Source organism: Esox lucius, chromosome 18 (genome assembly GCF_011004845.1).
Source record: "Esox lucius isolate fEsoLuc1 chromosome 18, fEsoLuc1.pri, whole genome shotgun sequence".
NCBI lineage: Eukaryota > Metazoa > Chordata > Actinopteri > Esociformes > Esocidae > Esox > Esox lucius.
Window position 1 is genome coordinate 13,666,128 of NC_047586.1, and position 18,775 is coordinate 13,684,902.

The window sequence follows — 18,775 nt, forward strand, 5'->3', positions numbered from 1 at the left end:
CTTTTATATACCTCTCTTCCTCTCTCATAATTTAACTGTCCTTTTCTTCATATTAGGATGCAAATACATTTCAGCCAACAACACAATTGACCCCAGCAACTAGTAAGTATTATCAACATCTGGAAAAGTCACTGAGTTATTTTATCCGAAGTCCATAAACAATTGATCTTATGGATGTAGTCTTTTATATACCTCTCTTCCTCTCTCATAATTAACTGTCCTTTTCTTCATATTAGATGCAACAACACCATTTGAGCCAACAACACAATTGACCCCAGCAACTAGTAAGTATTATCAACATCTGGAAAAGTCACTGAGTTATTTTATCAGAAGTCCATAAACAATTGATCTTATGGATGTAGTGTTTTATATACCTCTCTTCCTCTCTCATAATTAACTGTCCTTTTCTTCATATTAGATGCAACAACACCATTTGAGCCAACAACACAATTGACCCCAGCAACTAGTAAGTATTATCAACATCTGGAAAAGTCACTGAGTTATTTTATCAGAAGTCCATAAACAATTGATCTTATGGATGTAGTCTTTTATATACCTCTCTTCCTCTCTCATAATTAACTGTCCTTTTCTTCATATTAGGATGCAAATACATTTCAGCCAACAACACAATTGACCCCAGCAACTAGTAAGTATTATCAACATCTGGAAAAGTCACTGAGTTATTTTATCCGAAGTCCATAAACAATTGATCTTATGGATGTAGTCTTTTATATACCTCTCTTCCTCTCTCATAATTAACTGTCCTTTTCTTCATATTAGATGCAACAACACCATTTGAGCCAACAACACAATTGACCCCAGCAACTAGTAAGTATTATCAACATCTGGAAAAGTCACTGAGTTATTTTATCAGAAGTCCATAAACAATTGATCTTATGGATGTAGTGTTTTATATACCTCTCTTCCTCTCTCATAATTAACTGTCCTTTTCTTCATATTAGATGCAACAACACCATTTGAGCCAACAACACAATTGACCCCAGCAACTAGTAAGTATTATCAACATCTGGAAAAGTCACTGAGTTATTTTATCAGAAGTCCATAAACAATTGATCTTATGGATGTAGTCTTTTATATACCTCTCTTCCTCTCTCATAATTTAACTGTCCTTTTCTTCATATTAGGTGCAAATACATTTCAGCCAACAACACAATTGACCCCAGCAACTAGTAAGTATTATCAACATCTGGAAAAGTCACTGAGTTATTTTATCCGAAGTCCATAAACAATTGATCTTATGGATGTAATCTTTTATATACCTCTCTTCCTCTCTCATAATTAACTGTCCTTTTCTTCATATTAGATGCAACACCATTTGAGCCAACAACACAATTGACCCCAGTAACTAGTAAGTATTATCAACATCTGGAAAAGTCACTGAGTTATTTTATCAGAAGTCCATAAACAATTGATCTTATGGATGTAGTCTTTTATATACCTCTCTTCCTCTCTCATAATTAACTGTCCTTTTCTTCATATTAGGTGCAAAAACATTTGAGCCAACAACACAATTGACCCCAGCAACTAGTAAGTATTATCAACATCTGGAAAAGTCACTGAGTTATTTTATCAGAAGTCCATAAACAATTGATCTTATGGATGTAGTCTTTTATGTACCTCTCTTCCTCTCTCATAATTAACTGTCCTTTTCTTCATATTAGATGCAACAACACCATTTGAGCCAACAACACAATTGACCCCAGCAACTAGTAAGTATTATCAACATCTGGAAAAGTCACTGAGTTATTTTATCAGAAGTCCATAAACAATTGATCTTATGGATGTAGTCTTTTATATACCTCTCTTCCTCTCTCATAATTTAACTGTCCTTTTCTTCATATTAGGTGCAAATACATTTGAGCCAACAACACAATTGACCCCAGCAACTAGTAAGTATTATCAACATCTGGAAAAGTCACTGAGTTATTTTATCAGAAGTCCATAAACAATTGATCTTATGGATGTAGTCTTTTATATACCTCTCTTCCTCTCTCATAATTTAACTGTCCTTTTCTTCATATTAGGTGCAAATACATTTCAGCCAACAACACAATTGACCCCAGCAACTAGTAAGTATTATCAACATCTGGAAAAGTCACTGAGTTATTTTATCCGAAGTCCATAAACAATTGATCTTATGGATGTAATCTTTTATATACCTCTCTTCCTCTCTCATAATTAACTGTCCTTTTCTTCATATTAGATGCAACAACACCATTTGAGCCAACAACACAATTGACCCCAGCAACTAGTAAGTATTATCAACATCTGGAAAAGTCACTGAGTTATTTTATCAGAAGTCCATAAACAATTGATCTTATGGATGTAGTGTTTTATATACCTCTCTTCCTCTCTCATAATTAACTGTCCTTTTCTTCATATTAGATGCAACAACATTTGAGCCAACAACACAATTGACCCCAGCTACTAGTAAGTATTATCAACATCTGGAAAAGTCACTGAGTTATTTTATCAGAAGTCATTAAACAATTGATCTTATGGATGTAGTCTTTTATATTCCTCTCTTCCTCTCTCATAATTAACTGTCCTTTTCTTCATATTAGATGCAACACCATTTGAGCCAACAACACAATTGACCCCAGCAACTAGTAAGTATTATCAACATCTGGAAAAGTCACGGAGTTATTTTATCAGAAGTCCATAAACAATTGATCTTATGGATGTAGTCTTTTATATACCTCTCTTCCTCTCTCATAATTTAACTGTCCTTTTCTTCATATTAGATGCAACAACACTTGAGCCAACAACACAATTGACCACAGTAACTAGTAAGTATTATCAAAATCTGGAAAGTCACTGAGATATTTTATCCGAAGTCCATAAACAATTGATCTTTAGGGATGTAATAATGTCTATACCTCTCTTCCTCTCTCATAATTAACTGTCCTTTTCTTCATATTAGATGCAACAACATTTGAGCCAACAACACAATTGACCCCAGCAACTAGTAAGTATTATCAACATCTGGAAAAGTCACTGAGTTATTTTATCAGAAGTCCATAAACAATTGATCTTATGGATGTAGTCTTTTATGTACCTCTCTTCCTCTCTCATAATTAACTGTCCTTTTCTTCATATTAGATGCAACAACACCATTTGAGCCAACAACACAATTGACCCCAGCAACTAGTAAGTATTATCAACATCTGGAAAAGTCACTGAGTTATTTTATCAGAAGTCCATAAACAATTGATCTTATGGATGTAGTCTTTTATGTACCTCTCTTCCTCTCTCATAATTAACTGTCCTTTTCTTCATATTAGATGCAACAACACCATTTGAGCCAACAACACAATTGACCCCAGCAACTAGTAAGTATTATCAACATCTGGAAAAGTCACTGAGTTATTTTATCCGAAGTCCATAAACTATTGGCCTTTTGTTAACTGTAGATGCTATAACCCTTGACCCAACAACACAACTGATCACGGTTACTAGTTGATATAATCAACATCTGTATAAATGGCATTGTTATTTTAACAGAAGTCGACATTCTTTTAGTATTATTAGACTTGGTATCATTTTTTCCTCTCTTTCTCTCTCATCTTTTTGCTTTTGTTCTCTCCACGGTACAATCAACCACACTTGCACTAACCACAGTTCCAAATGAGTGTAATTAACCTTAGTTTCCACAATAACTTTAAAGGAAGTGCATATACAATGTTTTCAGACCCATACCAGTAACAAAGGAGAATCCACATTTCAGACTGGCTTATATAAAGAAAAGATTATGATGAACAAAATAACACAAACACTGGGCAGAGGAGGCACTTTGCTTAGAAAGCCAGCAGTCACATTTTCACTGTTGACATGGAGGCTGGTGTTTTGCAGGTACTGTTTGGGTACTATTTAATGAAGATGCCAGTTGAGGACGTGTGAGGCGTCTGTTTCTCAACCTTGACACTTCAATGTATTTGTCCTCTTGCTCAGTTGTGCACACGGACCTTCCACTCCTCTTTCTATTCTGATTAGAGCCAGTTTGCGCTGTTCGTTGACAGGAGTCCTACACATTGTTTTACGAGATCTTTGGTTTCTTGGCAATATCTTGCATGGAATGACTTAATTCCTCAGAAAAACTATAGAAAGAAGACTTTCAGGAGAAAGTTCTTGTTTCAAGTCATTTTGAGTCTGCAAATGAACACACAAATGCTAATATGGAAGATACTGAACTAGGCTAAAGAAGACTAGTTTTATTTCTTCTTTAATCAGCACAACATTTATCCAAGGTACTAACATTTTTTCAAAAGGGCATTCTAATGATAATTATGTCTTTTAAAATAATATACTTGGATTAGCTAACACAAAGTGCTATTGAAATACAGGAGTGATGGTTGTTGAGAGAAGTCCTCTGCCAGCCTGTGCTGATATTCCATTGAAACCAGCTACAATTGTCCTTTATAACACTAACATATTCTACTCCATATTTCTGATTAATTTGATGTTATTTTGATGGACAGAAAAACAGCTTTTCATGCAAAAGAAAGGACATTTCTATGTGACCCCAAACCTTTGAATGGTAGTGTATGTTTTCATGGAAAACAAGGACATTTCTATGTGACCACAAACAATTCAACAATAGTGTATTATTTATTCCTAACCAGCAGGTGTCACCACTGTGCACTAAGTTCAAAAGCCTGGAGAGAATTAATAGTTTTACAGACCGATTTGATGAAATCCTCAAAACTTCATAACGCCTTGATTTCCCATCAGTTGCTCAAGGACCACATCTAACACACTAATCACACCAAGAACATTACAGAAAGAATGACAATGATTGAACTGTTGCCAAAAGCACTCCTATTGTACAAAGTCTGGAATAAATTGTCTGAAACCTTCTGTACGTGAGATATTTCTGTAAATTAGCACAGATTTCTAAATACTTGCTTTGTCATTATAGGGCATTCTTTGTAGATAAATGGAAAAAATATACTTTCTGAAGTCCTTGTTTTATTGATGTGAATGCACTTGGTGTAACTTCTATACCTATTTTCCTCTCTCATCCTTTCACTGGCCTTCTCTCCACTTGTACCAACAAATGTAATGATCGCAGGAACCAGTAATAGTCATTAGTTACAAAATGACAAAATATTGCAAACTGTGTTAAACCAGGTTTTGGAAAGTAAACAAAATACAAAGACGCGTATCCTGCCTCTACCCGCTATTTCATTCATATAAACAATAATAAATAACAGATACAGTTATGTACTTACAGTACCAATCAAAGATTATTGTTATCTGTATGTGTACAACACCCTCCTAGAGGAAGCTCTAGCCACCAGAAGAGTCCTAATGACATTCAGAGGCAGGCTTTTTTTCTGAAAGATTGGCGCTTGAGCGAGACCCATACATTCCAATCATGGGGCAGAGGGTGCAGGGTTTGGGCACTTGACCTGGGAATCAGGTTCCTGTGACACGGCAACCACTCAAAGGATTTCCTCCTGAACCCAAAGCAGAGCAGGATTCAATAACTGACCCGCACATTTTACACAATAGGACAAATTCATCTCTACATTCTACATTCTGAGTGCATTTTAATATTTCGTTTCTTTATGTTGTGGAATATTATTGCCTACATATTAAAGCTTTTCCATTTAGTATGTCATTTCATTAACATTATGTATTATCACCATCTTTATTGATGTTTCTACCCAACTACTGATCCAACACCAGCACAAACTACACCTGCAACAACTACAACAACAACTACAACTACAACTGCAATACCGCTTAGTATGTGTAAAACTATTTCCAATGAATAATAGTGTATCATGTATAGATAGCAACATATCCATTATATTCAAACATGTTTTTCATTCTTCTTTTTTGTTACAGAAATTACGTTGTTAACCATATCCTTCAAACTGAATGATAATTTCACAGCTGACTTAATGAATGAAAGTAGTTCCAAATATATAAAGTACAAAAACGATATTCAACCAGTTGTAAGTATATGACTCCATCTACTGTTGATATAATGCATTAAATAACTAAATATGTATTAGATGTATCAGCATCAGATTACAACATTGTCAGTATCATTGTCTCACACAGATCCAGGCACAGTATCAGAGTAACCTTCCAGGGTTTATTTCAGCAGCACTGACAGGTTTTGGGTAGGTTTTCTGATCCACTGTTGTTATTCAAGTAATGTCCATTCAACATGCATATATTTGTATTCTCTCTGTTTCTTGTTAACAGACCCGGAAGTGTTGTAGTCAGCCTTTCAGTTCTGACCACAGGTGCAAACCAAACTGACATTAATAACGCCAATAATGGACTTGCAACATCACTTCCAGCTGCTTATCGTGTTATTCCCAACTCTTTTGTTGTTGTTTCTAGTGGTAAGTCTGTGAATGCACGTATTAAATAATATTATTGCCGGTCATAATGACCAAGAGAAATATATTTTATGTATAATTACTAACTGTTGAATCAATACCAACAGACACATCAACCACTCCACCAACAACAACAATCCCAGCAAAAACGACAACAACAACAACCCCAGCAACAACTACAACAACGACTACAACTACAACAACAACTACACCTGCAATACCGCTTAGTATGTGTAAAACTATTTCCAATGAATAATAGTATATCATGTATAGATAGCAACATATCCATTATATTCAAACATGTTTTTCTTTCTCCTTTTTTGTTACAGAAATTACGTTGTTAACCATATCCTTCAAACTGAATGATATTTTCACAGCTGACTTAATGAATGAAAGTAGTTCCAAATATTTAAAGTATAAAAACGATATTCAACCAGTTGTAAGTATATGACTCCATCTACTGTTGATATAATGCATTAAATAACTAAATATGTATTAGATGTATCAGCATCAGATTATAACATTGTCAGTATCATTGTCTCACACAGATCCAGGCACAGTATCAGAGTAACCTTCCAGGGTTTATTTCAGCAGCACTGACAGGTTTTGGGTAGGTTTTCTGATCCACTGTTGTTATTCAAGTAATGTCTATTCAACATGCATATATTTGTATTCTCTCTGTTTCTTGTTAACAGACCCGGAAGTGTTATAGTCGGCTTTTCAGTTCTGACCACAGGTGCAAACCAAACTGAAATTAATAACGCCAATAATGGACTTGCAACATCACTTCCAGCTGCTTATCAAGTTATTCCCAACTCTTTTGTTGTTGTTTCTAATGGTGAGTCTGTGAATGCACGTATTAAATAATATTATTGCCGGTCATAATGACCAAGAGAAATATATTTTATGTATAATTACTAACTGTTGAATCAATGCCAACAGACACATCAACCACTCCACCAACAACAACAACCCCAATGACAACAACGGCAACAACAACAACAACAACAACAACGACTACAACTACAACAACAACTACACCTGCAATACCGCTTAGTATGTGTAAAACTATTTCCAATGAATAATAGTATATCATGTATAGATAGCAACATATCCATTATATTCAAACATGTTTTTCTTTCTCCTTTTTTGTTACAGAAATTACGTTGTTAACCATATCCTTCAAACTGAATGATATTTTCACAGCTGACTTAATGAATGAAAGTAGTTCCAAATATTTAAAGTATAAAAACGATATTCAACCAGTTGTAAGTATATGACTCCATCTACTGTTGATATAATGCATTAAATAACTAAATATGTATTAGATGTATCAGCATCAGATTATAACATTGTCAGTATCATTGTCTCACACAGATCCAGGCACAGTATCAGAGTAACCTTCCAGGGTTTATTTCAGCAGCACTGACAGGTTTTAGGTAGGTTTTCTGATCCACTGTTGTTATTCAAGTAATGTCTATTCAACATGCATATATTTGTATTCTCTCTGTTTCTTGTTAACAGACCCGGAAGTGTTATAGTCGGCTTTTCAGTTCTGACCACAGGTGCAAACCAAACTGAAATTAATAACGCCAATAATGGACTTGCAACATCACTTCCAGCTGCTTATCAAGTTATTCTCAACTCTTTTGTTGTTGTTTCTAATGGTGAGTCTGTGAATACACTTATTAAATAATATTATTGCCGGTCATAATGACCAAGAGAAATATATTTTTTGTATAATTACTAACTGTTGAATCAATGCCAACAGACACATCAACCACTCCACCAACAACAACAACCCCAATGACAACAACGGCAACAACAACAACCCCAACAACAACTCCAAAACCACCAGTTGGTATGTGTTTAAAATATTTATATACAATCAATAAATGATTATATACAGAATGATGTGGGAAAATATTCAGACGCCTTCACTTTTTTCCACATTTTGTTGTTTTATACTGGTGGCTACATAATTGGATATCAATCCTGCTGTATGGATTTCTCCAGTAAGCATGGCAAAACAACTTAATAAAACGAATGAGTTACTGTCTAAAAACAGTAAGGTTTGGAATCTGGGAAAAGGCATGTTGCATGAGTGCACAGCGCACTGTTTTTATCTAAATTATTTCTGCAGTGGATGTGTGCAGGTAGCCTACTGTCAAGTAAGGGCCACTTTTAACCCATGAATCTGAAAAGTGTATGTATGGAACATAAAATATAAATGGGTGTCGTTTCATACAGTTCACCTTAATCAGAATCCAGTTTATGAAAAATGTGGGAGGCATCTATATGCCCTTGTAGGGTGCAACTCATCATGTCAGTCAAATATAATAAATGAATGTCACTGTCAACTAGATAAAATGCAGTCCATAGATATTTGGACAGTGACTCAGGTTTGGTTGTTTTGACAAAGTACTCCAGCACAATGTTTTTAAAATTGTATTTACATCCATAAACCTTGAACATAAAAGTCAAAAGTATAAGTGTTTGTCCAACATGGGTCCCATAATGTCTGGCAAACACCAAACACTGCATTCCATATTAAGAACATAAAACCAAATGTTAAGCATAATGCATGGTACAGGGTGCTTTGATTGCCAAAATAACTAAGAATATGTCACTATCCAAATCCTTTTGGATTTCACTGTGAAAAACTGTTGACCATGAATGTTTTCATCTCTTTCAAAGGTGTCTTGCCTCAAATCAACAACCTACTGACAAATTCTGTGGTAATATTTTCTTTTTTAATATTATTGTTATATTATAATTAGTAGACCCTAGCATGTGTTGACCTAACTATGTACACCTTGGATATTCTTTTGGTGTATGTATCAATCTGACCAAAATCATAAGATTTTAACAAGGTGAATTACAAGAATCAAATTATTAATTTAAAGTAAATCTGGCCCTCCATTGTCCTCTCCATTGGAGATTAATGGTGGAGATAATCAGTTCCATTTCAGTTGGTCACTTCAGTATAACATATACAGTGGGGAGAACAAGTATTTGATACACAGCCGATTTTGCAGGTTTTCCTACTTTTTATCATAGGTACACAAAACAAAAATCCAGAAAATCACATTAAATGATTTTTAAATAAGAATTTGATCACCTACCAACTAGTAAGAATTCCGGCTCTCACAGACCTGTTAGTTTTTCTTTAAGAAGCCCCTCTGTTCTCCACTCATTATCTGTATTAACTGCACCTGTTTGAACTTGTTACCTGTATAAAAGACAACTGTCCACACACTCAATCAAACAGACTCCAACCTCTCCACAATGGCCAAGCCCAAAGAGCTTTGTAAGGACATCAGGGATAATTATAGAATTGTAGAAAATTGTAGACCTGCACAAGGCTGGGATGGGCTGCAGGACAATAGGCAAAATTAGAGCTTTTTGGTCTAAACTCCACTTGCCGTGTTTGGAGGAAGAAGAAGGATGAGTACAACCCCAAGAACACCATCCCAACCGTGAAGCATGGAGGTGGAAACATCTTTCTTTGGGGATGCTTTTCTGCAAATGTGACGACTGCACCGTATTGAGGGGAGGATGGATGGGGCCATGTATCGCAAGATCTTGGCCAACAACCTCCTTCCCTCAGTAAGTGCATTGAAGATGGGTCGTGGCTGGGTCTTGCAGCATGACAACGACCCGAAACACACAGCTAGGGCAACTAAGGAGTGGCTCCGTAAGAAGCATCTCAAGGTCCTGGAGTGGCCTAGCCAGTCTCCAGACCTGAACCCAATAGAAAATCTTTGGAGGGAGCTTAAAGTCCGTATTGCCCAGCAACAGCCCCGAAACCTGAAGGATATGGAGAAGGTCTGTTTGGAGTAGTGGGCCAAAATCCCTGCTGCAGTGTGTGCAAACCTGGTCAAGAACTACAGGAAACATATGATCTCTGTAATTGCAAACAAAGGTTTCTGTACCTAATATTAAGTTCTGCTTTTCTGATGTATCAAAATAATTACAAAAAAATCATACAATGTAATTTTCTGGATTTTTTGTTTTAGATTCCGTCACTCACAGTTGAAGAGTACCTATGATAAAAACGTGTGTTCTACATGCTTTGTAAGTGGGAAAACCTGCAAAATCGGCAGTGTATCAAATACTTGTTCTCACCACTGTATGTATGCCAGCAGAACATCTTAAATAGAGCGAATTTTCATATTTTCTGTTGGAGAATTGGTTATATATGTACCATTTGTAACGAAAACACAAGTGAGCAGGCAAAACATAGGTCTTTTATTTCTTATGGAATTCACATTCAACTGTAGGTCATAACAGAACGGCACAATCATAAAACAAAACTTGGCAACAAAGAAAAAAATGAACTGACCCCTGTTCAAACATCTGCATATCCTTAGTTCATAAAACTGTATATTGCCCCCTTTAGCATCAATGATATTGTGCAGTCTTTTGTAATAGTTGTCTATGAGGCCCCGAATTCTTGCAGGTGGTATAACTCTCCATTCGTCTTGGCAAAATGCCTCCAGGTCATGGAAAGTCTTTGGTCGTGTTGCATGAACCGCACGTTTGTGATCTCCCCATTGTGGCTTGATGATTTTAAGGTCAGAAGCTGTGAGGCGATATTTTGTGGCACTGACGCAGAGCAGGCTTCTTTCGGGGAACTCGATCATGCAGCTCATTTTTGTTCAAGTATCATCGTATTGTGCTCCTTGAAACACCACACCGTCTTTTTCCAGAGCAGCCTGTATTTCTCCTGAGGTTACTTGTGGGTTTTTCTTTGTATCCCTAAAAATTCTTCTGGCAGTTTTGGCTGAAATCTTTTTTGGTCTACCTGACCTTGGCTTGGCATCAAGAGATCTTCAGAATTTTCCATTTCTTAATAAGTGATTGAACAGTACTGATTTGGATCTCTTTTTATATCCTTTTCCATCTTTATAAAGTTCCATTACCTTGTTACACAGGTCTTTTGACAGTTATTTTCTGCTCCCCATGGCTCAGTATCTAGCCTGCTTAGTGCATTCATGTGAGAGCTAACAAACTCATTGACTTTTTATACACAGACACTAATTGCAATTTAAAAAGCTACAGATGTGGGATATTCACCTTTAATTGACATTTTCACCTGTGTGTGTGTCATCTTGTGTGTCTGTAACAAGGCCAAACCTTCAAGGGTATATAAACTATTGATCAGGGCCATTTGGGTGATTTCTGGTAGCATGGAACACGTGCAACGTCACCCTGGATGCTGTGAGTAGTGATTAGTAGCAAGAAATGAGAGGGAGTGTAACGATGTTCTTGTGGTGTAGTGTTGGCAAGGAACCAGGCGCAGGCATATATCGCACTCGTAGGTTTTAATAAACAACAAACAAACCAAACACAAACGGAAAACGATAACTAATCTACTGAATGAAAACAAAAGTGCGCGACAACGCGGCTTAACAGCTAACATTCAAACACTACATCAACAACACTCACCGACACACGAACAGGCATAACCGCAACAATGATCCACAATGTGGGGAGCAGAGGGGAAACATTTAAACACATACAAATGATGTCAATTGGGACCTGCTGTGAAAGATTGGAGACATGTGACAGTCCGGGATGTGTTCGTGTGATATGGGAACTTGAGAATATATGGCACGGTGGCACTGCTGCTCACCGCACCATGACAGGGAGCTTATTTTCTGTAGACCAGTCTTTATATTAATTTTAAACAACTCGTGTCACAGAAAATGGCTCATATGCAGTAGAGATGGGCATTCTTAGTCTTTTTGGTGAGCCAGCTCTTCTGTCTGGCGTATTTGGGTTTGTATAAAATGGTTGAAATAACCTCAAAGTAATGAAATAAGCATGGGTGTGGTAATATGTTTTGATCAGGGGGTGATTATTGATTGTGGGACCCATCAGAGGTAGTGAGGCCCGACATTGTGAACGGACAAGGCTTCCACATCGGCAGAACTGACATCACTTTTACATTACCCTACTGGTAAAACAACTCTTTTTCTTGATTCTGCAGTGTGCATTTACAATATCTTGTCAATATGTTTTTAACTTATTTGAGCTTGAAAATGTAGGAAATTAAGGAGTCAAATTAATTTCTCCTTTCACCAGTGCTATTCGTTCTTCAAAAAGAGTTGTTCAAAACGAGCCGTTTGTTCGCAATCAACCCATTACTAATACTCAGCCACAAACACACTAACAGATGTATGCCATAATCTAGGAAGCTGATATTTTGTTGGATCTCCTTGGCTAATGACAGCAAAAGCAAGGACTGCTGAACAGGGTGTCTGGCAACTCCACTAAGGTTGTGATGATATCCTGGGACTTCAAAGGGTTGAGTGTTTTATTACCTTCCTATCATATTTCCCATTCTGGCACACAGCGTGCTGTTGGCTGGAGCAGGGGTGGTTAGGTACCCTGTATATTCCGCATCGTCCTATAGGGAGCACTTGTCAGTGCCAGTCAGTTCCCCTTGAGTAGTCTTCCATGTGCCTCTTCAATGTTCTGGCTGGTCGGTTTATATAACCCCATATGTGTAATACCAAAGTCATCGACTGAAAGGGAAATAATGATTAAAATCTCTAACACTGGTTCCCTGAATACCGGAACAAGGAATGAGAAGGGCCCATTCCATCAAAGCACAATGAAAAATGTACCTTTACCATCAATGTGGGGAGGGCCAAGCTATGATTATATACAGCTGCAAAAGAAAGTTTGTGAACCCTTTTGAATTACCTGCTTACACCAAGTTATAGTGGCCTTCATCTCAGATATGACAGACAGTGTGGTTTAACAAAGAACACACAGAAATGTGTACTTTTACATCACATTATTCAAACACAAGGTATTGGACCTTTAAGAATTTTAAAAGCAATATTTTTATTTGATTCTCCAAATGTAATTTACAGCTTCACTCTGACGTGTCCTGTTTGTCTAATCATATTCTTCCTCTGCAGAATTTGCCTGCATCACAAGTTGCAGGATTTGTTGCTGCTCTAAGTGACACCTCAAGCAGTCTACAAAGTAACATCACTTCATCACCTATAAATATTGCCAGCATTGTAAACATTCTAAGTAACATTGCAGAAATTTCAAAGAATATCAGCGCAGCTAGCATAAAGGTATGTTGAAATCTGACAAGCACCGACAAACCACAGAGATCATTTAAATTGATAAACAGAAAACTAAAATAAATGTACAGGTATATTAGAACATTTAATAGAACGTTATATACACTTAAGTTAGTAGATAGTGGTAAAATAATCACAAATGTGTGTTTTTTAAACCGAAAACAAGCTATGACATTAGAATATAGAAAGTACCTTCATTTTTAATGTTAGATTCTAAACTGAAATCCATGGTTATGTTTTCTTTAAACATAAAACTTCAGGTAACTGTAGCAAAAAATCTATACTCTATTTATAAAGTTCCAGTCATCTTCAGGTTATGTTCTCACACTTTCATTATTTCTCAGCTAGCAGTGGCTAAAGTAATATTACCTGAAGTTTGTAATAAAGAAAGCTGCCTCATATACACATTCTTTCAGATTGAGCATCAATCCAACATAAAGTAAAAAAGTAAAATTCTCCTTTGACATTAAGTTTGAAACTAATAACTATTTGTACTTGAATCCCCAGAACATTCTACAAACAGTGGATATCTTAGTTTCTGATGATGCATCAGGAGCTTGGAAAAATTTAAATGACAACACTACTCAAAATACAAGCTCTAGTTTACTGGGCGCCTTGGAAACCTTTGCGTCAGTTCTTCCAGCAGAGTCCTTTAATTTGACAACAAAGACTATCCAATTAAATATAACCTTGGTTAACACATCATTCAACGCATTCTTGAACTCAAGTGTGCAAATGAATATTACAGCTAATTCCACTGGCAACATAATCACCACTATGACCTTCTCCACGCTCCAAAATGTGTTACCTCCCAGGAATGCCAGAAATGACAGTTTGAACGACACCACCATCAATGGAAAGGTAGTGCTGGTGAAGTTCACTGGAAGGACTGACAGTGTCTCATTGACATTCAGTAAGCTGGAACAAAACCTCACAGTCAATCCCCAATGTGTTTTCTGGAATTTCAGTTTTTTTGACAACCGTGGAGCGTGGGATAATGAAGGTTGTTCATTTAAGTCTGATATGAATGGCAAGGTTTCATGTTTTTGTAACCACCTCACCTCCTTCTCCATTTTGATGTCAACGTCCATTCCAGAATCTATTGCATACGCCTTGGATTTAATCACTTATATTGGTGTTGGCATATCGATGGGTAGCTTAGTCGTGTGCCTCATCATTGAGGCTTGTGTTTGGAAGGCCATGACCAGAAACAACACCGCCTATATGCGTCACGTCTCCATAGTGAACATCGCCGTGTCTCTCCTGATTGCCGACATTTGGTTTATCATTGGTGCGTCGCTAATAAAAGCCGATTTCCAAAACCCAAATGAAACCACTACAGATGTACCAGCGTGTACTGCAGCAACATTTTTCATTCACTTCTTTTACCTGGCTCTGTTCTTCTGGATGCTGATTTCAGGACTTCTTCTTTTCTACCGGACCATCCTGGTTTTTTCACACATGTCAAAATCCACCATGCTTGCTATTGGCTTTTCTGTGGGCTACGGTGCACCGTTAATCATAGCTGTTGTTACCATAGCATCCACAGCTGGAAGTGGTGGTTATATAAATGGAAATAAAGCCTGTTGGCTCAACTGGGACAAGACAAAGGCCCTTCTTGCTTTTGTAATACCGGCACTGGCTATAGTGTTCATCAACTTTCTGATCCTGATTGTGGTTCTGTATAAAATGCTGAGGAGAGGTGTGGGAGACACCTCACAGCAAAATGACCGAAATGCTGCAGTGATCATCGCCAGGTGTCTGGCTATTCTCACTCCCTTGTTTGGCCTTACCTGGGGACTGGGAGTAGGAACCATGTTTAATCCAACAAATGAGGGAATCCAAATTGTGTTTGCCCTGTTCAATTCACTACAGGTAACTGCATATATGTAAAGATGTATTTTCTACATCAGTTTCTTACACTGAAACCTTTTTTTGTATATAATTGAAATCTCATGGGTCATGGGTAATGGTATCCACAAAGCCTAGGGAGTTAATTTCATAGGAATCAGTTACTGGAACATCCATCCTGGTTGTATTTTTTAAAATGTTATACTGCTAAATGGTAAAATACCTCTGTTCTTAGCACTTTAGACACATTTTGCATTTGAAGACGTTTTGTGGATACTGGCCCTTGATGTTAACATTTACACATATTAGTGTAGTTTTTATCATTTTAGGCAACATTGAGTAAATATGAATCTTTATTCATTTATTCAAAGGGTTTCTTTATTTTGGTGTTTGGGACACTTTTGGATGGCAAGGTATGTGTTTGAAAAGGCAAAAATAATGGTACATCCTCTTTGTATGCAAGTGTGTTGTTTTTTAAATAACTGTCCTGGGGTTTTAGATCCGAGCAGCTTTAGCAACAACATTTTCCTCCATTTCCTCAAGCTCTGACCGTACAAGGGTAAGAACATATTTTTACGTTTTTCTTCTAACGTTTCATGCTACTTACACATACTACATTCATTGAGTGTTGTTCATTGTGTGTGTTTCAAGTTCAACAATGAGGTTATTGGGCTGGTTTTAGCCTTCCTTACAGTCTCAATTCTCTCTGAAAATACTACTAGTGTTTTAGCTTATTATTATTGTTCAGTAAGTATATATACATGTATGTGTTTTTCCCCCACTGTAGAGTACTAGTGCTGATGCAGCGACATCATCGTCATCCACTAGTGCATTGGACCTTCTCCGAAGAAGAATACGAAGGAGTAAGCTCAAGATCTGTTATGTAATTAGGAATAAGGTTTCTTCTCATTTCAAAATTGTTCCAGGTTTTTGTTTGTTTTGTTGAATGTTCATCTAGCCATGTGATATACAGTCGCATCCCTGATTAAACCAACTATTTGACCTTTCTTGCTTTGTCAGATGCCTACAATGTTTCGGAAGCTGCAAATTCTTCCAGCAGCAATGCTGTAACTGAGTCTTTCATCAATACCTAACTCAATGCAACCGACCTTCTAGAGACAACTCATGTATAGAACCAAGTTATTCTCATTTAGAATATTTTATGAACATTTTATAATTTTTTACTTTTAAAATGACTCCGGATTTGGCAAAGGTAATAGAATGTATTATTTTGCTGAAGAAGAAGAGTAGCCTTTGATCTGGCTTTCAGTACAAAAAGTATTTATGTTAAGTTAAATTTACTTAATTAATGATTAATGTTGTCAATTCTATAGTTGTTGTCTGAGTTACTTCTCTCATTTTGGTGCTTAGAACAGAGTCTAGAAACTGCTCTGCATGATTGTCTCGAACAAGACATAGCACTTTAAATGATGAATGTTATTGAAGGTCATCACATGTTATTCAATATCTAAAGCAATATCCAAATCTATTAAATATGTTATATGGCTGCTATAGCATTTTCCTATGTTGTGTAAATGAAATGTATATTTTTTTGTTTATCTGTTGTGGAGGCTTTTACTAAAGATAAAAAATAAATAAAAAATCTCATTGCACCTGACTCACCTCCATTACAAAAGTCTTGGTTCAACCATCTAACCAATAAATATCAATCAATAAAATGTATTTTGGAATGTAGGAAGGAAGGATTCTCTTTTGGCTCTGCCAGCTGAAGATAATATGTGTACATGATCTTTTTAGGGCAAGATGTTTACCTGTTCAGATGACCAGCCGATCAGTGCATTTGTGTCCCGAGTGTTTAGGGAGAATCCTGATCAGCTGTATAACCAGGTGGACAACCAGGTGGTCAAGGACAGAAGGGAGCATTCTTTAGATACAAAAGGATATTTCAGCATATTAATCACATTGACCCGAGTCATATAAACCAATGCAACATACCATTGTTACTGAGCTAAGACGGACTACCCTAGTCCCCTGGCAAGGGATTTTTTAACCTTGACATATTTGACCTTATTTCCCTAAAAAAAGATTTATACACTTGATAGTTGGATTACATTTGAATACTTTGAGATTATTATGAATGTACGCTTTGTAATAATTTAAATGTGTTTAGATGATACGTTCAAAGGAAGTGTCAGGCTCGAGCAGGAAGACGAAGTCGTACTTGTTAACTGTATTTTAATTGTTAGAATAATGGTGTAGCTTAACAATGCTCTTAGCAGGCGAGACAATAACACCCAGACAGGGGAAGCAGAGGGAACATATATATACTGGGGGGAATGATTAGAATGAGGACCAGGTGCGCTAAACAAGACAACAGGTGAAATGAATGAATGAGATGGGCAGTGGTGTTAGAAGACCTGTGATGTCGTCCGCTGGAGCCTGCCTGCTGCAGTGGGGGGAGAGGCAGTCGTCACAGGAAGTCAGGTTAGTGTGGTGTGGAATTCTGGGAAGCTGTGTCTATAAAATGGGTTGTGACTAGAATTATAGCTGAGATAGATCGATGGAACAAGTAAGATCTAGACAACTCTGCTCTGGTGTTTTTCAATAATAAAAAATATTTCTCCCTTGATTTTTTGACCGAGTACATTCTTACTAAAGTAACCACTAGATGTATTATGGGCTGTATCCCTGCAGTGCCAGTCGTAACTTCCTTAATAACAAGCCACAAATACTGTTGCTGAAACAAAAGGGATAATACCTTTGGCTGGGAAGCACCATGGCGATGCAAATTCACCAGCTCTGCTCTATTTGCTGACTGACATTGCTCATTGCCACAGATTCCTGATAAAGAGATTTGAGATCTTTACAGAGCTGAACATGGTTCCCTTTATTATCCTCCTGAATTACTGGTGCATTGAGTTTAAATGTGTTTAGTAGCCAGCCAGCCTGTCTAGAAATATTATAGTGTTTTTCTTTTGTTTTTTTGTTGTTTCAATAGAATTCATAAACAAATATCACATTGCTTGCCGATGGCAATTATGCACACTGTCACAATACTATTAAAACCTCTGACATCCCATATCCGGCCAAAAGTTTGATGAAAAAGGGTTTCAATACATGCTACACAACAAATGTTATTTATTTTTTAAGCTTCCCATGTCACAAGCTATATTTTGGCAAAACCTCCAGGTGTCTTAAGCAAAGCGTGGTCTGCCATTTTCACAAACATATGTAGTATAACCCTGATGTAAGTTTCTCATTTTCAAATTAGATGACCCCACAAGGGATAAAATATTTTACTTGTTGGCAGCTTTTCTTGAGTAAATAGACATATATAGATTGTCCTGAATTGAGTGATGATGACTGGGTAAAACTCCGAGTTTATACAGTTAACCAGGTTATGATATTATGATGCTAATTTAATTTTGGCTTTAAAATTAAGTCTGAGTTCTAAAAGATATTGTTCAATGTGGT

At 36.7% G+C, this 18,775-nt stretch overlaps 1 protein-coding gene and 2 long non-coding RNA genes across 3 annotated transcripts in view; all 3 read left to right on the top strand.

The window, feature by feature from the left end:
• The window catches only part of LOC105017626 (mucin-3A), a 43,339-nt gene extending 26,431 nt beyond the window's left edge, over positions 1-16,908 (top strand). Inside the window, exons 39-50 of the mRNA XM_034287964.1 lie at positions 7,405-7,436; positions 7,539-7,648; positions 7,758-7,819; positions 7,905-8,047; positions 8,152-8,241; positions 9,078-9,118; positions 13,316-13,480; positions 13,997-15,364; positions 15,712-15,753; positions 15,840-15,899; positions 16,128-16,203; positions 16,361-16,908. Coding sequence (XP_034143855.1) covers positions 7,405-7,436; positions 7,539-7,648; positions 7,758-7,819; positions 7,905-8,047; positions 8,152-8,241; positions 9,078-9,118; positions 13,316-13,480; positions 13,997-15,364; positions 15,712-15,753; positions 15,840-15,899; positions 16,128-16,203; positions 16,361-16,434 — 2,263 coding nt within the window. The 3' untranslated portion in view covers positions 16,435-16,908. The remainder of the gene's footprint in view (positions 1-7,404; positions 7,437-7,538; positions 7,649-7,757; positions 7,820-7,904; positions 8,048-8,151; positions 8,242-9,077; positions 9,119-13,315; positions 13,481-13,996; positions 15,365-15,711; positions 15,754-15,839; positions 15,900-16,127; positions 16,204-16,360) is intronic.
• Positions 59-471, top strand: LOC117593303. Its single transcript, XR_004574748.1, has 3 exons — positions 59-102; positions 237-284; positions 419-471. It is a non-coding gene; the product is annotated as an uncharacterized LOC117593303 (long non-coding RNA).
• LOC117593304 lies at positions 6,570-7,167 on the top strand. The gene is made up of 4 exons (XR_004574749.1): positions 6,570-6,607; positions 6,710-6,819; positions 6,929-6,990; positions 7,076-7,167. It is a non-coding gene; the product is annotated as an uncharacterized LOC117593304 (long non-coding RNA).
• Positions 16,909-18,775: the final 1,867 nt, after the last annotated feature.